The following is a 24,537-nucleotide window of genomic DNA, read 5'->3' as shown; positions in this document are numbered from 1 at the left end:
GATGACACCAAGCTGTGGGGCGTAGTAGATATGTTGAAGGTTAAGGCTCGGATTCAGAGTGACCTTGACAAATTGGAGGATTGGGCCCAAAGAAATCTCATGAAGTTCAATGAGGACAAGTGCAAAGTCCTGCACTTAAGATGGAAGAATTCCCTGCGTTGCTACAGCCTGTGGACTGACTGGGTAAGCAGCAGCTCTGCAGAAGAGGACCTGAGGGTTACAGTGGACAGTAGGCTGGATATGAGTCAGCAGTGTGCCCTTGTTGCCAAGAAGGCTAATGGCATACTGAGCTGTGTTAGTAGGACCGTTGCTAGCAGATTGAGGGAAGTAATTATTCTGCACTGGTGAGGCTATATCTGGAGTACTCGGTCCAGTTTTGGGCCCCCCACTATAGAAAGGATGTAGATAAGTCGGAGAGAGTCTAGCGGAGAGCAACAAAAATGGTTTGAGGGCTGGGGCACATGACTTGTGAGGAGAGGCTGAGGGGACTGATTTTATTTAGTTTAGAGAAGAGATGACTGCGAGGGGACTTAATAGCAGCCTTTAACTACCTCAAGTGGGGTTTGAAAGAGAATGGAGCCGGCCTGTTCTCAGTGGTGACAGATGACAGAACAAGGAGCAATGGTCTCAAGTTGCAGCAAGGGAGGTTTAGGTTGGATATTGGGGGAAAAAGTGTCTCACTAGGAGTGTGGTGAAGTACTGGAATGGGTTACCTAGAGAGGTGGTGGGATCTCCATCCATGGGGGTTTTTAAGGCCCGGTTTGACAAAGCCCTGGCTGGAATGATCTAGTTGGGGCTGGTCCTGCTTTGAGCCAGGGGGTTGGATTAGATCAGTGCTTCTCAGTGGGGTTTTGGTTTTTGTTGTTGTTGTTGTTGTTGTTGTTGTTGTTTTGGTACCAGGACCCATTTGTAAACATTGATGGTCAGTCTGACGCAGTGCCCCTAACTCCAGACCTAATGCTCCCTGCCCTCAGGCCCCCAGTGTGCGGGGTGGGGAGTGTGTGGAGCAAGGCGGGTGCAAAGCAGCCCCTTGCAGGCTGGAACTCAGCCAGCCTGCAAGAGAAAAGCCATAATTTCCCACATTTTTCTCCTTTAAAGGAGAATCTATTTTTAACATTTGTTTGCGACCCTTTCATATATTCTTGCAATCCACAGGTTTAGAAATGCTGGACTAGATGACCTTCTGAGGTCCCTTCCAACCCTAATTTTCTGTGATTCTGCATGTGCAGGACTATTCATTGTCTTAAAATCCTTTTTCTCCATTGTGCTTTGTTCTCACTGTTCAGGTTAAGCAGTACTCTGGCTTGAGGAAATTGTTTGGTTACTGGAAGTACTATTGTCACAGGAAGGTGGAGTCAAATGAATATGCTGGTAGGAGGCAATCTCTGCTAATGCTGCGTAGGACTGGTCAGTAGCTCTCTCACTCGCTGTTGTCAGGATAAAAAATGGCAATCTCACAAACTCAGGACTGCAAAGAATAGACATTAAGTTAGGCTTTAAATAGAGCCATGTTTTGCCCACCTTCTGTTTTCTGGCAGATCTGTCCTCATCCATTGCCCTCTTGAAACACCCTGTGACAACACATCTCATCTGCTAATGACTCCCTTCTCCTCAGTCCCCAGTGACTTAGTCCTTAATTTCTTTCTTCCTTAGGCTTCCAGACACTTCTGCAATTCTCTGTTCTACCCAGCCTCGCGGCCTTCACAAGAACTTGGCTGTTCTGATCTGTTTCTTTAGCACACTAGATTAGGTCAGATTTTACTTTTACATATTGAAAGTGAAGCCTAATGCTTTTAGCGTCCTGATTTCTAATACATTCCACATCCACAGCATTTCTAAGTACCCATGTGAAAGTTTAAAAGTGAAAGTGGAAAAATCTAATGGATGATTTTTTTTCCTCCTCCTGTGGAGTGGGAGATCCTCTTTTTACTTCCCATCCCTGTGCAGCTATTCATATGTGTTTATAGATAGCCATACTGTTGGGTGGGTTATGCATTTTTTTATGGTATGCTCACTGCTTTGTATTTAGCTTCTAGGGTTCCTTTCCAAGAATGGGAAGCTAGAGTTTAAGTTGACTCTGTTAGTTGAGATTTGGTATTTCTGGTCTCCTCTCCGTCTGAACTCCCGGGTTAGATTGGTGCCTCTTGCTGTTTGCCAGCAATAAACTCTGTGCTCTGGCCTGTACTGTTCCTGTGTGACATTTTTTTTCTTTCTGTAGGTACTCAAGCACACAACTGCTATAAACTGGTGCATCTGTGAGATCTCCTCCACAGCCAGTCAGCAAACACTGGGGAGCTATTTCTGAGCCACCTTTTTCATATACCCTGAAGAACACACTGCTGTATGCTCATGTGCTGGCCAGCACTATTCAGTGGTTGCTTGCGTGGGGCACTTCTCACTTATCTGCCTGGTGCTGCACTAGTGTTTTTTATCAGGATGAATTTTGTTCTGTTGCACTGTGATGGGGCACATGGCATGCCTGTCACTTTTTTTAAAGAGGAGAGAGGCTGAGGGAGAAGCAGCCTGCAAGTGTGTGGCAGGGGCCAATTAAGGAGACACCTGACCAGAAGGGAGTTAAATTTGAGGGACATAAGCCCAGGGCCTGAGCTAGTCAGGGGGTCTAGCCCTGGTGGCCAGAGAGGAGCTTCTGGCAGCAGAGCTGCACCAGGTTTCCTACCTGAATAGCTGAGTTGGGGTAAGCAACTCTGCAAGCCTGGAATGGAGAGGCCTGGGAACAAGGGTGGGTGAGCTTATAGCCCAGAGCTGGGTGAGAGAGCAGAGAGACTGGAGGTCTCACTGGCCCAGGAGCAGGTACAGAGCCCAGAGAGAGGCTGACAGTCAGGGACCACAGCCGGAGAGGGCTGGGGCCAGGGAGCCCGGAGATCTCAACTGACCTAGGAGTGGGGCCAAGGTCTAGGGGAGACCAAAGGTCAGGGACCACAGCTGGAGGCCAAGGAGCCTGTAGCCCAAGAGAGGCAAGGACTGGGGTTGGGAGCCCAAGGCCCAGGAAGGGCACATTTTAGCATAGTATCTGCGAGGCATTGGAGTGGGTATTTGGGAGGATGGAGCCCTCAGAACAGACCTTAAAGCTACAGGTGCCTTAGGGCCTCACAGGTGGTTAGGAGGACCCACTCTACCCAAAAGGTAGACCAGAGCAGGGTCTGGGAGGGACCTGCTGGCAGATAGAAGAACTGGGGCTTGCTCAGGCACCCTTAGGCAGCCTCCATAATGTAATTACATAAAAGGCATGATGGGCAAGTAAGAAGGGGGAGGGCACCCAGGAGCTGGAGCTGGGCAGGCACTGCATGGCCACCACGGGGCGTCATGGCTGTCCTGGAACACAAACCTTGTTACACGCACTAAGAAAGAGTGCATCTCTCTCAGCTCCCAGCTGTTGCTATGGGCTAAAAATATGACAACAGGATTATGCTGGAGGTGCAAAAGGGGGCAGAGCAGACCAGTTGATGTGTTCTACAGAGAATTTGTATCATCCATGGTTCAGATTGTGGAGGAAAGAGCATGCTCTTCTGGTCCCCATACTGTTACTGTAGCTGAGCACAGATGGTCTAAAATGACCATCTGCACAACCTACTTAACTCTGGGAAGGCCACAGTACAGAGGGCAGCTTTGAGGAATCGGGTCGTGTGTGGAAGGGGAAACACCATAACCACTAAGGTTGTTTTCCTAATTGCTGGGGATGAGCGCTTTTTTTGGTAAGGGGTAGTACCTTGGCAGATGTATAGTTAACCTCCCACTTTCACTTCCATTGGGAAGATCTTGGCTTTACACCCATTTTTTTTGAAATGGGAGACTGCTCCCTAGCTTGCTTCTGTGGCCATACAGCTGAGGTCAAGTGAAACTTGGGGACATCTGAACCCCAAGGCTTCAGGCTGGGGCCTACATGTAGGATACCTGCCAAAGGATTTGAAAGCATCTAAAGCCCCAGGTGGGGGTGGAGGATGTTTGCTGGTAGTAGGGCCTCGTACGGTTTTTGAATGACTCACAGATTTGGAATAATTGATTTGACTAATTTTCCTTTAAAAAAAACAAAAAAATGTGTGACTGTAGGTGAGGTCTGTCTGGAATCTCAGAGTAACAAAGTGTTCAACTGACTGTTGGGAGACGTTTCCACCACCCGAATAAATATCACCGTTTCGGCAGCAGCCTGTGAGAGTGCAGCTGTGCTATAGCTAAGCCGTGAATAGATTCTGCTTTTACCACTGTCACGAGACGTGGAGCAACGATGCGATGGTGAGATCATCTGAACCCTGACTGCTGGCAGTTGCTGCTAGCAGATGCTGATTTTTGCATTTGAAGAGATGCCTCCTTGCCCATGCAGAACTGGGGAGATGGGGAGGGATGGAATAGCATCACCTTCACTCACATTCCCGAAGGCCGAGGAAAGCCTGTCTCCAAAAGGACGCTGTCAGTTCTGTAATGGGTGCACTGCAGTAAACACATGTCATACACATGTGCACTCTGCATGGCTGCCGTCCATCTTCTGTTCATTCAGAGCATCAGGCTATTTGTCTTGAAGACTGCTTCTCTGAAAGGTGTGATTATTCTAGACTGCTGCGTAAGTTTTTCTGTTTGGCTGCACTTAAATAGCCCAGGCGCTGAGGGGATGACACTTGTGGAAGACATCAAGATGGAGGGAGGAACACGGCATTTGTTATGGCAGTGGGAAAGCAGGGAGTAATGAGGGAGAGGACTGTTGAAGAAAAAGGTGATAATAGCAGAGCAGTGTGTAGATTGAGGTTCTCTGAGAAATGCCAAGACTTTCAACCTGCTGAGTTGCCCACCTCTGACAGGGGCACAGCCTAATTCTTGATTTATTTTTTTTTGGTACTTCAGCAACTCAGTACTTCAAGAGGGTCTCACTATTTCTTAGGACAAATGTCTTGGGATGAATGTTGCCCAAGATGTCAGAAATGAACTCTGTAGTTACTTTTGTCTCTATTCCTTTGGAAGCAAGTAGGATGTCCTCCTCCTCCTCCTCGTGTTGGACTGAAGCATGGCACTGCTAGGTGTCCAGAGGTGCAGAATATGGAGCCTAAATCCCTACTGGCCCCTCATTCCTTATCAGAGCATTTGCTTTCTTGTGTTGAGGGTGAGGAGAGAGGGAAGCCTGCAGACTTGCCCTGGGGAGAAGCTTCCTGTTGGTTGTTTTGTGGGCAGAGCAGTGGAGACCACTTTTACTGACACCTTTGTACTTCCCTTTCCACCTGGTGAAGAAGAAAATGCCAATATTTCCTGTAATATCCAAGTGCCCCATTTAAATGCAACTAGCTCATGAAATGAATTTTGCCTTGGTAAAGGATTCTGCTTGTGAGTGAGACGCCCCGTTTTACAAGATGGAGCATATCGGAAGTCACTCCTTCTCTGTTGTATTGCAGTAGCCTGCCCAGCAAGTGCACAGGTTAAGTGATTCTTCCTGTGTCTCTTGGTGACTGCCCTGTCTTGCCAGGCCAGTCCTGGGGCACTGCATCTCTCTAATGCAGTGTCTTTTAACTGATTAGATCAGAAGCTTGCAATTAATCTCTTTCCTATTACTGCTTTCTTTTGGAAAGAAAATCTGTATAAATGCCTTCTTTGGATAAGGTCTCAATCAATACTGCACTAAAATCTCAGTCTGATTCCATCCACGTTAAGTAAAAGAAAGTGCCTTATTGATTTATTTTTCCTTTGGACCACAGCCTGCATTATGATGATTTAGTCTTAAAGCTGGGAGTCCCACTCCTGAGCTAGCGGCCTGTACTGAAACTGCTAGTGGGTGCCCAAATAGGGAACATGTACGTGCTCTGCCAGAGTCCTTGCGTGCACTTCCCCATCTGAGGGTGTATTAGGGAATTTTAGCTCATGGTTACTGTAGTCGGCCTTTCTTTTTTCTCTCCGCTAGACTTCATTTCCTATTGGGAAAGCACTGCCTTTCCCTGCCTGCACAGCTAGGTTTTGTATGTGCAGTTAATACCTGGTGTTAGGTGTTTTTAATTCCATTTAAACTTTCAGGTGTGTGTAGAGCTCCATCAGTTGTTGGGCACACTGTTGCCTGCCTAACTGGAGTAGTTCAATTTTGTGTGCATCTTGTCTTTTTCCATCTGCTGACACTCCATCTCCAGATACCGAAATAGTGGGACAGGAGGGCAAATGGGGGTATCACATAGCTTTGCAATAGAAACTAAACAATGGATAGGGCTAGACCTTCTTTTATCCTCAGAGGTGTACATGAATGTATAGATTAGCTTGTAATGAAGCACTCCTGCTTGGGGACATGAGCAGGGGGATAATAGTCTAGCCATGTACCTGTAAAAACACCACTCTCTACTCCCTTGGCTTTGAGACCCAGACTTGTAGATTCAAGGATTCCCATCTGCTAGGTAAACATCTGTATTGCCCACTGCAAAAAGGTGGAAGAGTTGTCCATTGCTAGCTTGAGCTATACATACATAAGCAAGGTAACAGTGCTATCCACAAGCTCTGCCTTGCAATCAGGCAAATCATCCTTAGGGTGGTGGCTGTAGGCTGGCAGTTGTCTTCTACAGCAACAGCTACTATGTTCAGCAACTATTTAAATACAGCAGAGAAAGCCAAGAGCAAGTGAAAGCAGATTAGATCTTTAAGTACACACATTGCTCTGAAAGGTCTGCGAGTTGCCTGCTGTTTAAATTGCAATGCAAAAAGAAAGGACAGATAAGACACTTGGCAAATCTAACTATGAATTCTACCCTTACAGAATGTGCAGGCCTTTGAATGCAGATTTTTTTTTTTTTTTTTTGGTCTTGTTCTCTCTAAATGGAGCCTTGCCTTTCAGTGTCAGTTTGATTAACCTCAGGAAATGTGCAAATCAGCCATTCCTGGCTAGTCTCAAATAATCATGTGTATGGTACTTGCCTCATAAATTATCAAGTGTATTATGCTGGGGCCAGCTGAGACTAATGGCCCCTTTTGTGCTGATATCTGTAAAAGCATAGAGCGGGAACACACAAGCACAACTTGCTGTGAAGTAAGAGAGGTCAGGGATTCACAGAGTGCTTGCTACTCCATGATACTTGCCTGTGTGCACACTTGCCCCCAGGTAGATGATGCCACAGATTAGTTTTCTTGGTCTCCTTCACTTAGGGCCAAGCTACCATGGTTAGCTGTCTTCATTAGTGGTGGTGTAAGGGTGCAAAGAGGTCTTACCATGGCACAGCACTATCCTCTTTTGCCTCATGGTAATTTTTTTGTGCATCCTTGCTCTAAGAGTCGGCTCCTAGCCCTGAAAAGCTTCCAGTTTAAACAGAGCAACCAGACAAAGGGCGGTATCTGATAAGCAGAGTGAATCAGGTGAGAGAGCACAGATGTCACATAAAGCCCATGTGTATTATTTTGTGCAACTCCTTTGGAATAGGTTACACAAGGAGAGGATGAACCAGATGGGAAAATGAAGGAAGGGATTGGAGCAGACAGAAAAGGGCATGGTCCCTCCCTTGGAGAGCTCCCAGCTTGAGTAAAGCACCGAGGGTTAGGGAGGGATGCACTTCATGAAAGGCCTCAAAACTTTTTGGTGGACAGTTTTGGGTGAAGTTTCATGAATCGCAGAGAGCATGTCATTAGGCCAGGGGTAGGCAAAATATGGCCCGTGGGCTGGATCTGGCTCTCCAGGCAATCTTCACCTGGCCTGCGGGTGCCTACCAATTGTACCTTGCACAGCCCGCACACCTTACTCTCACCCTTTGTGCAGGAGGGCCTGACCCAGCCAGCACACACAGCAGGGCTGCTGCTTCAGCTGCTGGGAGACCTGCTTGACTTCCCCAGCCTCCAGTGGCTCTTTCTCCTGCCCCTGCTGAAGCATTTGCTCCAAGCAGGGAAGCGGTGGTGGGGGTGGGGTGGGGTGAGGGCTGGGGCTGGCAGGAGCCTGGAGCCCACATTCTGGGGTGGTGGCAGGAGTGCAAAGCTTGGGTGAGGAGGATGTGGAGTGGGGGTGTGGGGAGTCCCTCCCACAATCCCGCCCCCCATGGCACAGCCTCTGTTGACAGCAGCAGCAGACAGCGGGCGCTTGGGGTATTTGTGGCTTGTGCAGGTGACATCGCCTAGCAGTGGACAGCTCCAGCCAGTTCCGGGAGTTGCACATGGCAGTAAGGAGTGGAGTCAGGCCAGCCCACCACTATTGCGTGAGGCTCCCTGTAGGGCATGTGCAGCTTCTGGCACTTGCGCACCACTGGGGAAAATCCTTTGTGATGGAGCCAGCTGCCTTCCCTGCTGCCATGTGCAGTTTGAGCCTCCACTGGAAGTAGCAGGTAGCCTTGTCCCATTCTTCCTGACAGAGTCCTAGCAGCTGCATGTGGCAGCAGAGAGTGGGGAAGGCAGCTGGCTCCGTTACACAGGGCTTCTCCCAGTGGCATGCAAGTGCTGGGAGCTGCATGGATGCATTGGGGAGCCCTGCATGATAGAGGCAGACTGGCCTGGCTTTGCTCCTTGCCACCACGTGCAGGTCCCAGAACTGGCTGGAGCCATGCACCGCCAGGTGGCAGTGCTTGCGGTGGCCATGAGCACTCCGAGGGGCTGCTGCTGCTGCCACCGGCAGCAGGGGCTGTGTGCCATTGGGGGGGGTCCCCATTCCTCCTGCCCCCACAACCTTCCACATATACACGCCCCCAAACATACCCTACACCCCCCTAACCACATCCCACACACTCCCTCAGTATACGAGAGCAAGGCTTCTTATTTTTGCGCTGTTATGCAGTCATCTCTATATATACTACGCAAGCACAAATCATGGTAAAAATGTGTTTTTAAATTAAAATAAAAATATGTTACAGTAGATGTTTGACATGTAATATATGACTTTATTTTCCTGGTTCCAAGATGACCCTCCCCACTCTGCCTCCACCAAGGAGTATATCCAGGGGCAAGGGGAGGGACTTCCAGTGGCAGAAGTTAGAGGTTAGGGATAGGACTTTTGGTCCCAAGATGGTGACTGGGGGGTGGGCTACCCTTGCGGCCCTTGACAGTCCACCAAAACTCATTAAGTTGCTCTCCACCTGAAGTAATTGCCCGTGCCTCCATTTGGCTCTTGGACCCCTCTGGCAAGAGTTGCATCAATCTTTCAAATGGTAGGGTGTTTGGAAGCAGTTCAGGGACTTTGCAAGTGGAGGGCCTAAAACATGAGCAAGGTGGGCTGTTTGTAGCTTTCCAAGGACCTGCCCCAGTCACTTGGAAGGAGGCACTGAAGATTTCTTTACTGTTTCTTTTTTCCTTTTCCTAGAGGAAATGCACAACTTGCCTTGATCTCCTCCCCACCCCATCTTCTCAGAAAATGAAATGCATTCTGTGAAATGCCTTACCTTCCCAGTGCTCCTTTTAAGTAGATTTCAGTGAGCCCTGCTTTGGTGCCGTAATTGGATCTTTCGTTATAGGTGGAAATGGGGCCGTTTCGAAGGCTTCCTTCCCGAGTTGCTTTCTGTGCTGAGTGGTGGTTCAGCCCCCGATCTGGTATTCTAGGGATTTGATGGTTTTATTTGAACAGAATTTGAATTTTCCCCCCTGCTGTTTTCTCCTTATCTCTTGTCTTCCAAGAAAACTGAATTTCTTCTCTTTGAAAAATGCAGTGTTTTTCAGAGAGGGACTTTGATTCACTGCCTTGTTGTGGAGTTTTTCAGTGTTGTCTGCAGGTTGCTGCAAATATACGTTTGGCTTAGTAATTAATCGGTGTATAAATAATACATAGTGTGTTATCAGAAAACTGCACAGCAGGGCTGTGGAGGCAGCATGTTTGGCCCCTGTGGGGAGGGGGTTGCCGTATGCTGCATGGCAGTAACCCCCAAGGCCAATTAAGGTGCATCTTTGATGAGCTTCCAAGTGTTCTGTGGCCAGATAAATGGTTGCTACCATGCAGGAAAGAGACAAAGCAAAAAAAAAAAAAGAAAAAGGGAAAGGGAAAAAAAAAAAAAGAAATGGAGACCTTCAGCATTTAGGCAGCTGCAGCCAGTGCCTGATTCCAGATCCCTGCAACCGTCATTTGCGCAGAACTGAGAGTGCAGTGGTGTTTAATGGTCAGCACAGCAAATTAGCAGTCGGGGCTCCTGGGCACTGTTCATAATTCTGCTGGTGACACTCTGTGATCTTGGACAGATGACTGGCCAGTGCAAGGTCTGTCCTGGACCTGGGCTTGGCTGTATAGAAATACGAGCCCTATCATTGCTTAAGCGCTTAGATCTTCAGAAGGAAGACACTCTCAGTAGCCTTGTTTACTGGCACAACTTTCCCTGGTTTTCTGTTTTTTTTTTGTTGTTGTTGTTGTTTTTGTTTGTTTGTTTGTTTTTGCTGCCATCTACCTCAGCCCTTCTTGTACAGGCCTTATGGCTGGTGTGCAGCTCATATTGTGTGGCTAAGGCCCCTGACACAAGTTATACTTAAGACTTGATTAACCAGTTAATCGCATCCTGAGTTGTTATCCAGTTGCTCGTTAATAGAAATCCATGATGTGATTAAATCTAGGAATAAACCACTAAGTTATTCCACAAAAAACGCGTAATAACTTTTGTGCTGGTTCTTATTGTGCTGTTAATAGAATGTGTGTCCAGGCTGGGACTCCCACCCTCAGGGTGCATCCCTGTGGCTTGGAGTCCCGTCAGCTGATGGAGCTTACAGCCTTGGGAGTTTGCTACTTGACGCTGCAGGGAGAGTCTGGATCGTAATCCTAGGTTCCCCCTGCACTGGCAGTAAGGTGTGATGGTGGATCCCACAATCGCACCTCTGGCCATGCACATGTGGAATGGCAGGAAGCTTGATTGGGCAGATCACACGTAAAAGCCCATCTCACCTTTACTTGCATGTCTGTCAGGGGCCTAAGGTTAGTATCTCCTACTGTAGGTGGGGGAATCTGACCTAGGATTTGAAAGCTGTGTAGACGGGGCTCGATGCAAAAGCACTTAAAATGGAAGTACCACGACATGTCCAAGGAAGGCTGAGGCATAATTCTGGGCTGAGAAAAGTGCTTCAGCTGTGTGAGGTTTTGGACACTGTGGGTGTGTCTACACAAGACACTACTGCACATGTATTTAAGGCTTGTATAATCAAGTTTGAAATAAATGTGCAGTAATGCTGGCAAACACTTCTTAAGTGATGCAACTGTGCAGTAGCATATTAATACTGTTGGTGCTGTGACATGCTACTGCACAGTATTATTCAGCTACTGCACAGTTGGAGTCTTGTGTAGATGCACCCCGTGTGAATGAACTGGATGAAGTTTGGTGCTTAGCGTCTTGAAAAGCTAGTGTTAGTTTCTTCAATAAATGTTTTAAACTGGCTGTTAGGTAGGCTTGTAATTCCAAGGGCAAGCAATACAAGGAGGGATGGGGGGGAGGGAGATTGGAAAACCTGCTTCAAGCACCAAAATTAATATAAAACTAACAAACAAGTGAGCAAACATGCAAACAATGTAGCCAGTTGCCACACAAGGGCCTTTGGATCTTGACATGGCCTCCAGAGCCTTGCTGTGTGTATTACTCTGGAGCTGGGTGAGGGCAGCAGCAGGAAGGGAGCCTGGAACAAAGCAGGTTTTGCAGTGGAAGCTCAGAAGCTCCCTATTACAATGTGAATGTGAATTGATCTGAAGGTGACATTGTATGATGGATCTTGCAACAAAATGTTGAAATTTCCAGACCCAAAGGCTGATGTAGGGAGCTCTAATGTACTCACTGGTTCTTCCAAACATATTTTTTTTTTCTTGAAGATGAATCTTGAAAAGATGCAAGCTATTTTGAGTACATTGTTTCCTTTTTTCTTTTTAAAGAGATCTGTTTGAGAAACTACCACGTTTATATATAACTTGGTGGTTTTTCAAAATTGTGAGAGACAGACAGACAGACTTAATTTTAATGAATAAAGAATAGTTCAGGACAGCGCAAACAAGCTGTAGACCTGAGTGAGCGCTTAGAACCTTAGTTCTTGTTTCCATTGGTCATCGGATATCTCAGTTGTCTTACTCCTATCACCTGCTGTAAATTGCAAATCAAAAGCATCTGAAAATGAAGTGGCATGGTAATATGTATCACCACACTGTGTCCTGCAGGTCCTGGAACAAGATGTGGTTCTGCAGTCTATTGATCGAGCCATTGAGGCTATACACAATGCAGCTATGAAGAATGGGGGCAAGTACAACTTGGAGCAGAGGGATGTCCTCCAGTAAGTATAGCAGATAGCTGGGGCAGATGGGGGAAGCAGTGGGCTGTGTTTGGTCTGGAAGAGGTGGGGGACATGACTTTAGCAGTACAGGCACAACATGAGTTTGGTTGCTCCTGTATAGGCTGTGGTTAAGAAGGGGTTGCTGGGCTGTTGGCTGGCAGCTGCCAGTTAGGGCCCCAGCATTGCAAAGAAAGCTCTGGGGTGCTGAGGGCTATCCCTCCATTCCTCAGGGAATGGAGCCAGGTGAGCAGTTGAGCCCCCAGCCTCCTCCTACATCCCCTTCTCCCAGTCACCAGCCATAAGCCCCCGTTGCCCATTGCAGAACAGCCCCAACTCCCTGGACAACTGTTTGCCAATCTAAACTTATCTCAGTGAATTGGGGTGTTGCCTCATATCCAAGGTTCCTTGCTAGCTCCTTCTGCAGATGGGTGAAGAGGAGATGCTCTGTCCTTGTTGCTCAGGCCAGGGGAGCGCTCTTGCTTTTTGTCTATTCACATTTCCTATCTGTCAAGTGCAGATCTGTGCCCTCCTCCCTGCCTGGACTCCCAGATCACTTGGCCTTTCTCATTAAAGCTGCACCTGGTTAGACAAATGAACCAGAAGGAATCCCTCTTGCCTGATGAGTGAGGTAGTGGAAGGATCTTTATGCTTCATTTGGGTGACATTTAGCTGTGCTTCTTCCCAGTTGAGGAGTCCTCATTTCCTGATTGTAGCTTGGTCTTTTTGCCCTGTGAGGCTGCAGTCCAGGCCCTGGCAATGAAACACTTAAGACGCATCTTAAAGGCCAGTTCATACAGTGTCATAACAGTGGTACAGAGCAGTTTCAAGACTGAATTTGTGCAATATATCTTCTATGGGGAAACTGCAGATAGTGGAATGGTTTTAAATCCCCTGCCCTAGAATAGAAGGGCACTGAATGGTAGTGGCCTCTGAATTTTACACACAACTCGGGGTTGGCTGCTCCTCTCATTGGGAAGGCTGAGTTGTGTGTAAGGCTCCAGATGCAAAAGAGACTAACTTCTTCATATTGGGGTGTATATACGTTGACAAGTATGCCTACAATTTGGGGTGGTTGTCTCTTGAGAGTGACCTCCTGGGAAACTTTTTCCATTAGAGCCCTATGGAACTGAATCCATCCCCACACCACTCACAAAAACCAAACAGATCTTTTATGCATGCAATTTTCTTATTGGGGAAGAAGATATGGGAGAATGAAGCACACCTGAGAAATGTCATCTATCTCACTTGTTGGTATCCAGAACTCGTTGCTTTTTTATGGCTTGGTTGGGTGGGGGAGAGGGACATGGAGCACTGAGTTTTTTCCCCTTTTACTGCTTCGCTGAGAATTTTCTGAGGTCTGCTACCTCTGAGAACTTCTCTCACCCTCTCCTCTGCTGTTTTTCACTATGCTGTGCCTGGTTCCCTGTGTTTGGAGACCTGGGAAAGAATATCTTGCATTTGAAAGCTTGTCTAATTGTCGCAACACTGCATAGTTGGTCCAATAAAAGAGATCACCCTAAGAAATCATTACCTCTATCAACTTAAACCATTTTGGGTAGTCAGCTGAATGCTGGAGATATGGAAGTCAAAGAAGAGGGCATCCTTGTAATGCACCATTGACAAATGCTTGTTGCGAGATGTGAGTTTTGTAGATTGAGGCACATCCACTTTGCCTCGCATCAAACAGTGATGGACACAGAGGCGCCAGTGTTCTGAAGCACATAACATGATGTTTAAACCTTAGTTCTTTGAAGTGCTCTCCTTTCTGTGAACTCTGCTTTTTGTGATGACCTTTTCTTCCCCTCTGAGGAAGCTCCATTGTAGCTACTGTCCAGTACCTAAATTTAGAGCACTGTAACCTAGAATAGTGACTTCCTGTCTCCCTCTGCATCCCTAATGTTGCTGTTCCTGTTCCATCTGCCAGGAAGTTGATCCACCATCGAAAGGAGACTGTATCCCGCAAAGGCCACTCGCCAGCCAGTCAGGGCATGACTATGACCCCATCCTCTAGTGATCACCATTTAGATATGGCACGGCAGCCCAATGGGGTGTGCCGGACAGGATATGAGCGACACCACAGCCTTCCTAACACCGAGCTCCAAGAGGATGAGGAAAGTCTTTACCAGGTAACATCAGCATTAGCATCTCCTATGTGCCTGCTTCCAGAATTCCTCCTGCTGGTGTGTGGCACAAGAAAACTGCCTCTATATTCAACTAAAACTGAAGAATGATTTTTCTGCTTCTTGCCTTGAACTGTGTGGATTCATTGTGTGCCGCTAAACAGCTGCCTTGTCCCGTCCCATGGTGGCTGATACAACCCCTATGTATCATTTAAATCTGTGAAGCACTTTGGATTCCCAGAGGATATGAGATTTTTATGTAAATGCACCAGCTCTGCTCTAGTTTGTGCTACTGTCTTTTTTTTTTTTTTTTGACACCTTTTTAAAGAGCTGCTGACTCCTCAGGGAATACTTTGAAAAATATCATATTTGGAGACAGTTCTGCATATGTCAAACTTTTTTCCTCTGCTTTTGTTTCCTTCTTGTAAAATCTGCACAAAACTAGGATCACATTTCCCCAGAAATTCAACAGCTTCAGCTGCTTGTTCCTCTGCTGAAGCTGTAAAGTGTAAAGACCCTGTGTTCCTGTGTATGTCTCTAGTAATGATGAATCTGAGGGGAAACACAGGAAATATGACTTATAAGCAGAATTCTTTTTAAACAGAGCATGTTTCAAGGTTACTGTAGGGCATCAACAAATCTTCAGAGAGGAAGGCTAAAGTAGTCTTTATAGCCCTTGTTCAGGGTCTAACCAATTACATTGTAGGGGTGCTGCTGGGAGGTTGGAGATGAAGCCAAGATGCAAGTGCAGTGAATTTCCAGTCCCACAGATGTGCTGGTAGCATAGGCATATTCAGGGTGATGGCTTGGAGTCAGAAAGTAAGGAGGTGCTCAACCTGCAGGGGGCTGGACCCAGCTGCAGGTAGTCAGCAGTTAAGAGTCTGGTTGGCTGGAAGGCTGGAAACCAGCTGCAGCTGGTGACCAGTGAATGAAGATGGAGCTACAGGGAGAGTTAAGAGCTCCAGGAACAGAGGGCAAGGGAGAGAGGAGGCTGGCATGCTGAGGGAGTAGCACAGACCCTGTGTTGCCCCTTTCCAGGTCTGAAGAATGACCATGAGTTTTGGTTTTGATACTTGCATACTTTCTTATTTTGTTGTGTGCTTTGTTTGCCGTGGAGACAAACTTGTTCCTTGTAAAATAACCTGACTAGGCACCTGAACTCAGAACTACTTGTTCTTGGTGAGGAAGCTGGGGAGGTGACCTGCTTACATAGATTACAGCAGTATCTGTCACCAGTGCTAGGTGTGGCTTATTATGGACTTACTAGGGAACCTGAAGTCTACTCAGATAGAAAAGAGGCTGGTGAATGAAGTGGAGTATAGGCACCCATACAACTTCCTTCTATTTCTACAGCTGCCCCTCTCCTCTAGGCAACGAACCCAACCTAATTCTAAAGGTTTCTGGAGGAGACAGCCAGCTGCATTAGAGCAAAATGAGATGGAGACAAAACCTTCTGCAATGTTCAATCCCCATCTTTCTTTGCAAGGCTGTGCTTACCTAGTTGCAGTGAAGATTTGGAGGCCCAGCTCCCACCTACATTGGGTCTCTGAGCCCACTCCAAGTTGTTGCCTTTATAAGACTGTGCTCGCCCCTTGACCAGACTAATTTGAGTGTCACTGCTGGATGGGGATGTTCCTGAAATGCTAAAGTGCAACAGAAGTACCCTGTGTCCCCTGCTAAAAGTAGAGGCTGCCCTATTTCATTCTTAAGGCAATCACTTTCTGAAGCAGCCTAAAAAAAGACCTGTTACATTGAGAGGAGTAGATGCCTGAAGGGAGATGCCATTGACCACTTGGGTATGCTGCTTTGTCTTGCTGTTTGCCCTGGTAACCTTTGAGGTATTTGGTGACTTGCACTCAGATTTTGCTTCCCTGCTTCTCAAGGGCTGAGCTGAACAAAATGCGTGGTGGGAGAAATCCAAGCTGGACACTTACGTAATTCGTCAGTTTAAAGTGGCATGAGGGGGAAGATTCAGAGCATTTATATAACCAACACTAAAGAGGAGGCTTGGAGTTGCAAAAGCTATAAAACCTGCTGCATCTCTGCCTGCTTGCTAGGCTGCCTACCTGGGGATAAGCTCATTGTGCTCCTGTTCTTAGAGGCTTTTCTGTAGACCATAGAGTCCATCCCAGCAACATCTGGATTAAACAGGAGCAGGAGAGCTGAGCAAGCCAATAACAGCAGTGCTGCTTTAGTTCCAAATGCGGGCACCAGCCTTATTTCTTCCTCCAGGCTGGCCACCAAGAGATCGAGCGGGATGGGCATGCTTTCTTTCTGCCCAAGACAGTCTTGGAGCAATGCTGACTTGTTTTTGTTTTTTGAGCCTCTCCCCCTTCCAGGCCTGGGCTCAGCCCTGACACCAGTGCTGTGAAGAGGAAGGTGATTGAAACCTGTTCTTGGACCTGGTCGAAGGTTCCGTCTTGTGCAAGTCTCGGGATAGCCCATGCCTTGCACAGCTCCTTCTCACTCATTTCTGAAAATGGCCCAGACTTTAGAGCCTCTTGCCTGTCTCATGCTATCTCCAGTCAACTCTGGACTTCAGCAAGGGCTAGGGAAAGCAGTTGGCCTCTTGTGGGCTAAGACTGAGTGTAGGAAGTATCTGAAGGATGCTTGCCTGTAGTTTCTGGGGCATCCAAATCCTGAGACCTCTGGGCTTGAGCCTGTACGTAGGATGCCTGCCAGTGAATTTGAGAGTATCTGAAGTCTCAGGGTGAGAAGCTGGGCTGGAGGATGCTCTCCGGTTGTAGTGCCATACATGGTGTTTAGAACTGATTGAGTTCTGCCTGCTCCATCGATCCGATTTGGCTGATTTGACCTGGAACACAAAATATATTAAAAAAAATAAAAATCTCCGTCTAGCCCTTGTCTAAGACATTTGGATCTTTTTGGGTTGTTGCCCACAGTTTTGCTAAGTGAAATCCATCTGATTCTTGACAGTTTTGCTGAAGATTGTCAGTTTCAGAGAAACTCAGTGCTGTCTGCTCAATACTTCTCATTCTTGAAAAGCAAAGCCTTTGATGTGGCCGAGGCAGGGGCTGCCTCCCAGGTACCTTTGCACCTCATCTGCTGCACACAGCTCTGCCAGGCAGGGGTGGGGGGCAGCGAAGGAGTGCTCTGCATGCTTGAGGACCTACTGCCATCACATTTGAAAGAGCTGCATCTTAACTGAGGAATCTGGATTTCTTTTGATGAAGCAGCTTGGATTCTGCTGAGATTGATGGTTTTATTGTACCTTCACTTTCCAGGAGAGAGTTCTGGTTGCCCCTAGCAAGTGGGTGTCCATAGCTCTGTGTATGGGTTATGTTCTGTGGTACCTGGCACCATTTTACAGCCAGTACTTCTATAATAATTAGAACTAAATATGGGACAAATTTGGAAGGGTACATGGAGCCATGGAAATATTCAGAAATGAGCCCGCTCCCTGTAGGTTACCAAGTAGTGTGAGGTTGCTGTTATAAGCCAGTCAGAGGTGGCTGCTAAATCCTGCTGCTTGTCTAATCATGAGTGCACTGAGCCAAGTGGCTTTGTGTCCTGTAAAGTTAGCTCCCTCACATTCTGTGAAGATAGGGCTGACTTTTTTTTTGTTTGTTTTTTAGCACAGCTGCAGTTATCAAAGCCAGGGAGGGCCTTCTGCCAGCCCTTTACAGAGACCTCCTCTGTTCTGCTGTGACACTCACAGCTGTGCAGTCTCTGTGGGCCAAAGATTAATCATTCTTGAAGGGCAAGAAAGTACATTGCTGGATTCTGGCCAGTTCAGTGTTCAGATTCTATATAGCAATTTGACTATACGTCTGTGAGGGGATGGGAATAAGCAAAGAGATCGGGCATTAAGTGAACACAGAGCTCAACTTGATTCCCCAGCTTAAGGTCCATATGTGGGAGCAATTTCTTGCATTCATTTACCTGACCTGCCATAGAAGTAGAAAAGCTGGGTGGTGAAGAAAAATAAAGAGTACATCACAGTATTGCCTGGATGTCAATAAATTCAGGCTCTAAACCTCTGGAAAAAGCAGTTTGCACAGTTGAATATCTTGTGGGGACTTCTATCCCTCTTGCCATGTAAAGAGCTCAGGTGCTTCCAGTTTAGTCTGAACTGCTGTGTCATTCTGAGATGAGACGGGATATGTCTGAAGTACCCAGAACCTTGTCCATAGTATACAGTCAGTATCTTGGCTGAACCTGCCAAGGAAACAGGACCTAGTGCACAGCGCAGTGCCCAGGTGGCAGGGAACAAAGGAAACACCTCTTGGTAGGCAACTTTGACCTCCCAACAGATGCAAACCCAGCGGAATGCATAGCAATGGCCAGCTCTGGAGAAACCAACTCTTTAAGAATATGGTCTACTAGACTTTCTGAAAAGACTGTCTCTGAAGCCTGTCTGCATTTGAAGGAAGCTGATAATGCTGCTGGGAACATGCTCCACATATCCTGTTACCAATGGAGCATGTTAGAGCCAGGTGGGGTACTCCCTGTGGGTCTTGGTCGTACCATTTGGGACACCATTTAGGTTCTTGTTCAAGGCTGTAGGTACAACTAATGGTTCTGAAACAAGGAAGTGAATAAAAGGAACCTCATATTTTTAAAAAACGTTATTTGTGAGTGTGGGGGATGCTGGCTGCAAACCAGATTGGGCCTTGTGGGTCCAAGCTGGATGGAGGTCAGTGGCAGCTTATATAAATCTCGGAGTTTTGGTGAAATCTGCTTCCTGGAGAAAACTACTGAACTTGGCTGAGTATATTCAGCATGAGCCGTGACTTCCCAGTGGCCCACTGCATTCCTCCAAATTGTAGGTGGCAAAGGCATATTTAAGCATGGAAAGGGTCCCTGCTTTCATGTACAGGTCAGAGCCTTGGAGTGTTGGCCGTTGGAGACCTTGCTGGTTTTTCCAGTATTTCCAGGGAAGCAGCTATGTTGGGGAAGGGCCGTCTGTAGGGAGTCTAGTGCTGCACTCTAGTAGAAGCTGCTTGATAGGGAAAAGCCTTGGGCTTGTAAATTTGCACAAGAATTCTTGCCTTAGCCTTTCTCCCTGCCCAAATAGAAATTGTTGTGAAAGTATGAACTGGGTGGGAATTTACATATCTTCAGTCGTTGGCTTTGTCTGTTTTCAAGGGTATTTGTAGCTAATGCGATGGATCTCTCCAGAAGAGTGTCTAAATATGTGCTGTTTGCTGCCTCTGTGGAGCTATTGAGAGCAGTGTAAAGTCATGGCGAACGTGTGGGATTGCATCTGGAATAAGAAAGGAGTAAATGCTTGACAGGTCTGCGAGACACAAATGTTGCACGCTGCTGAACATAGCAATTAAACAAGCGCCGCTTTTCCTGTCAGTGGGAGGGGGGTTTTGGAGTTCGGCTTTGTTCTTGCGGGAAGCTGCCTATTAATATCTGTCCTCCTGAGGGATCTTTATGGAATGATGAGACGTAAGGACAAATTTACACATGTGCGCAAAGAAAGGCTTTCTAACACCGAATGTCTTTATTGTCAGCCTCCTTTGATTGCTCTAAAACGTTCCCTTCTAGATCCCACCGCAGCCGCGCCGAGCTGCTCCCGTCACACCACCACCACCAGAAAAGCGCAAGAGCACACAGACAGCAGTGCCCATTAAAAGTAAGGAGACAGACACTCTCTTTTTGGATGTTGGGCAGGAGGGGAGGGAGAGTGTGTTGTCAGCAGCTGGGACAACGGGCTAAAGTTTACCTCCTGGTTCTTAAATATAACACCTGTGGGTTGGGGACCTGTGTTTTCTCCCTACCCTGTAATTCAGTATTGGTCCAGCACCAGTGGATTCTTCTCCCCATCATCTCCAATGGAGTTGGACACGTCTCAGGAGTTCAGTGTTGGCTGGAGGCAGGGTTTGCAAAAGCAGCTTTTGCAACTTTCTGCTCTGCTTGCTTCCTTGAAAGATGCCTGCAGCCACAGTGGGTTGGGGTCCTTGTGTCCAGTAGTTTTGCACAAATACCACTGAGATTGTTTTGGCCAGGTAGAATGATAAGTTGGGGTGTGGGGAGGGATGTTGTTGCATTTGGATGTGATAAATCTGGTCAGTCGCCAGGGGGAGCTCTGTATTAATGCAGTGAGGAACTGGCTTGCATTCAGTTGGAGCTTTTTGCTGGCAGTCCACCCAGCTCTTTGTTCCTCAGGTTAGAGTTTGGCAAAGCCGGTTCCTTGTCTAGCCAAAAGACAGAAGCATGCCACCTGCAGCCCCTTGCTGTAAATCAGCTGCGTACATCCTGCAGACAGACCGACCCCATTGTGGACATGAAAACTTGCAATCTTGTCTGCAGAAGTGCTGATGGGCTGACACAAATAAATATATAGTTGACGCTGTCTGAGGACCTATTTTTAGTTGGGGTGTGAATGAGGAAAGCCATTCTGTTGTGACACTAGCTGTGTGGTGGTGCATTGCCATGATGCTCTCTTGTCCTGTTACAATTGATCTGTGACCAAAGCCAGCCCCACCCAACCTCAGTCATGTTCTCTTCAGTGATCACGTGAGATATAGGATGGAGCTGACTGATTCTGGGCAGGTAATTGAAACATGGGACAGGCACCCAACCTGCGCCATTCCACACTAAATCACAACAGTGCAACCTCTCACTGCTGTAGTTTTTACTGCCCCTTTCATTAGGTGACATCCAGTGGAAGCTGCAGCATGTGGACTGTTATCTTTAGAAAGAGGAGGAAAGTAGAAAATAGGGGAGTGCTTTTTAGGAGATTGTATAGTTCATGTAACCCTACTTGTCTTTGACCTGAGAGCAAATGGTGCTGAAGATCCCAGTATTCTGTGTTTCAAAAGGTGGGGGGAGGCCTGACGGGGGGCTTCTCAGCCAGTGATGTGCAACTAGTGATAGGACTTGGTTGTAGAATAAGATTATTGAAGCCTCACACAGCACAAGCATAGAAAAGGCTTTTCAATGTCCTGGTGACATAAGAGGATCTCTCTCCCTTTGCCTGGGGATAATGCTCATTGCCTGAGGAGGTTTTTATTTTCTGTGGATAAACAGGTGAGCCAGTAAAGAACAGCGAGCGGTAATGTGAATGCTGGTGCAGCATACAAAATTGGAATGAATTTGCCTTGGGAATCAAGGTCATCCTGAAGGGGGACTTTCATCCTCCCACAGATTGTGAATCCCTTAATTTGGGGTTCAGAGAGGGAGTGATTGGGCTCTGTCACTCTGCCTGAATGACTGAGTCTCCCTGCCGAGCTGTGAGAGGCTGATGTGGGATACATTTCTGCAGTCCTGTTTTTTTTTTAAGAAATTGCAAGGCAAAGCTGTGTGAATATTGTGGCTGGTGGGGGAATAAATGTCCTGACAAGGAGGCCAATTAGATTTTGAGCTGGTTTCCTTAGAGAAATGGCGTAAGCACTATGGCTGGAGTTAGCCATATCTAAAATGGACTGTGCATCCCAAAATAAACCATAGCAAGTGATCGTGTAGTGGTAGGGCAGCCAGCAATATGTCTTTGGGGTTTAGAAGTTAATCATCTAGAATGCTTAGAGGGAGAAACCATAGGTGCCTGCCAGCCAAATGCTCTGGTGCTTCTTTCTTGCTTTTGACACTACACCAACCCCACGGTCTGTTCTGCAGGAGGGAAAGAAGATGCTTGCCACAGTTTTACAGAGTTTGGTATTCGGCCATGTCAAAAGTAAACATCATGCTCAGTATGTGGGGGAAGAAAGTTACTGTCTAAATTCAGGGGAAAAGATTCCTTTCTCCTTGAGCTATTTCACCCTGTGAAGCTGTGAGCTCTTTGAAGCAAATTCATCTCGGTGGAATAGGATTTTTCCCCTTTACTAAAGAGGTGATTGCATTGGAATGCTCAAGAGAGAGCTAATACAATTTTGCTTTGAGATAAGTGAGCCAGGAAAAGGAGTTAAACTGCTTTGGTAGCATGCCCAATGAGCTTCTTAATGGACTGGGCTGTGGCAATTTGTTTCTTCCTTTTTCTTTGATGCTGTTGCTAAGGCCTTCTTAATTGTTCCTTTTTTTCAGATGCTGTGGAAATCACCTCTGGGTCAGTTTCTGGTGCCTCTTCTGTGAGCTCCACTTCCCTCGATAGCTTGTACACTGGTTCCACTCCCTCGGAAATGTGTCTCCCAACAGCCACTTCCAGCCCCACCAACACCCCGCCACCCGTGCCCAGCAGGAGTGCGCACACTACCATATCACGCAGCTTGGATTTTGGCTCTTCTGTCCACACACAGCATGGGACTTCAGCAAAGGATGGTATAACCAGATCTCCTCAGACCAAGAGGGCTGCCCCAGCCCCTCCAACTGAAGCAGGGCTTCAAAGGTGTCTCACTGTGGATGGGGAGAAGAATCCACAGGTCAAGAAGACCACTCCGGCTCCCCCAGCAGGCTTAGAAGCCTTCACCTCTCTTTCCCTTGAAGAGAAAAAGGCAACTGCCCTGGAGTCCCTGGCCCCAGAACCCAGCAGCCTGGCTGTATCAGTGCCAAAGACGATCGGTGCTGAGCTAATCGAGCTGGTGCGCAGGAACACACACCTAAGCTATGAGCTGTCCCGGGTGGCCATCGGCGTGGTGATTGGCCACATACAGAGCAACGTCCCAGCGACCAGCAGCATCATGGAACAGATTCTTATCTCCCTGGTGGAAAGTAAGGTAAAGGAAACACCAGGCTCTGCAAAGGCCGGGGACCAGGCTTGAGTAATGGTCAAAGTGCTGAAGGAGATCTCTAGGTAGTAATTTGCCTTTCCATTCTCAACCTTGGAGCAAAACAAAGAAAGAAAGTCCCAGGGTAAAATGAACTGATTGATAAAAGTGTGCAAAAGACCAGCAGGGAGGGGAGAGCATTGGAGACCAATTCTGAGTGGGACTAGCTAGCAACAGAGAACTGGCCAACTGATGCATTGCACAGGGCCTCATTCCAGATGGGCCGTAGCAGGATGTGGAGAAGGGGCACATTTGGAGATCTGTCAGGCCTTTGGCTTGGGTTTTAGGAGCAATGTGTGCAGGCTGCAGAAGAGGTAGGCATTTTAGGGTGGCAGGGAGGTGGAACAGGACAAGGAATGGCAGCCAGCATGCTACGAGCCTGCCAGCAAACATGGGAGCTGGCGAGGTAAGAGCTTCTAGACCCAGAGGACATGCCAGCAGTAAGACATATCAGTGGATGCAGATACTGCAGGACTGTGGCGCTCTGGGAAATGTTCTTGATGGAGCCTAGGAAGGTTACACTTGTCCAAGCCAAAAGCTGGCTGCCATGGCAGAGGTGGCAGTGCAGTGGGGGAAGGCTTTTCCTTCTCTACTACAGGGAAGGAAGAGCATGGTGATTGATGCATGTGCAGTGTTCCCCATTGGATCACTTCCCCTTTCTCTCAGTCTGTGGGTGTTTGGAGTTGTTCCAGTGCATGCAAGTGGGCAGCAGCAATGCTGAATTCTGCTCCCACCATCCGTGAACTGGAGAGCAATAATTGAGAGAAGTCTAAGGATGTGCCCTGAGGAGAAGGGAAAGCAAAGCAAGCAAAGACACCAAGGGCAAGGAAGGTGCTGGAAGTGCTACGGCCAGTTCCTGTCCCAGTGCACTAACCTGGTACCGTTTCAACTGTTTCCCTGGTTTTCCTACTGATCTCTCCTCCAGCATATAGATGGCTTACCTAGAGATAATCGCTTTTCTGTAGCTTAATATGTAGGCCTGTTTCCTAATGTGTTGTTAACTCTGAAGGGTGCTTTCCCAAGCCACTCAAGCAACAGCATCCTCTTAAATTTATACCTGTGTAAAAAAAAAAAAAAAAAAAAAAAAAAAAGCCAAACCCTCCTCCCTCTACATGCCCAGAGAAATAAAAGAATGGAATTTTGCAACCGTTGAGACAGATAAGTGTGCATCTGGGCAGCCCTCAACTTTAGAAGGAGGGATAATAAATTTCAGCTTCCACTTGCTAAACAGAGCCCAGAGGAGTACGTTTCTTATAAACATCTAAGATTAGAGTTCCATTGCTGATGGCAAGATTATAATGAAGTGTTCAGAGGCATTCAGATATGCAGAACTGCTGGCATTCAAAATTTAGATCAAATCATAATCCAGTTAATTATCTACATTGAATAGATCATCCTGTAAGTAGTCATGAAATCTCACATTTTGTGGTCCTTACCCCATCAGGTAATTGCTTTCTCACACAATAACAATAGATGATGCGTCTGATCTGGATTTGGCAGAAATTTTTAACTAATATTCAGGCAGTTGTTTGGGACTTGGCTCACATAAGAAGCCCTGTTCCATTTCTTCTTTCTTG

At 47.2% G+C, this 24,537-nt stretch overlaps 1 protein-coding gene across 6 annotated transcripts in view; it reads left to right on the top strand.

Moving 5' to 3' along the window:
• The window catches only part of NCKIPSD (NCK interacting protein with SH3 domain), a 91,613-nt gene that overhangs the window by 30,889 nt on the left and 36,187 nt on the right, over window positions 1-24,537 (top strand). For 5 of the 6 annotated variants that reach the window (XM_059715920.1, XM_006273333.4, XM_019495413.2 and 2 more), the window contains exons 2-5: window positions 12,056-12,168; window positions 14,093-14,294; window positions 19,806-19,893; window positions 22,281-22,909. In XM_059715920.1, the coding sequence (XP_059571903.1) occupies window positions 12,056-12,168; window positions 14,093-14,294; window positions 19,806-19,893; window positions 22,281-22,909 (1,032 nt within the window). The remainder of the gene's footprint in view (window positions 1-12,055; window positions 12,169-14,092; window positions 14,295-19,805; window positions 19,894-22,280; window positions 22,910-24,537) is intronic. The other variant, XM_019495414.2, reaches the window with a different exon arrangement.

This window comes from Alligator mississippiensis, chromosome 12 (assembly GCF_030867095.1).
Source record: "Alligator mississippiensis isolate rAllMis1 chromosome 12, rAllMis1, whole genome shotgun sequence".
Taxonomy (NCBI): domain Eukaryota; kingdom Metazoa; phylum Chordata; order Crocodylia; family Alligatoridae; genus Alligator; species Alligator mississippiensis.
The sequence above is the reverse complement of the archived record's forward strand: the minus strand, read 5'-3'. Positions and strand labels throughout refer to the sequence as shown.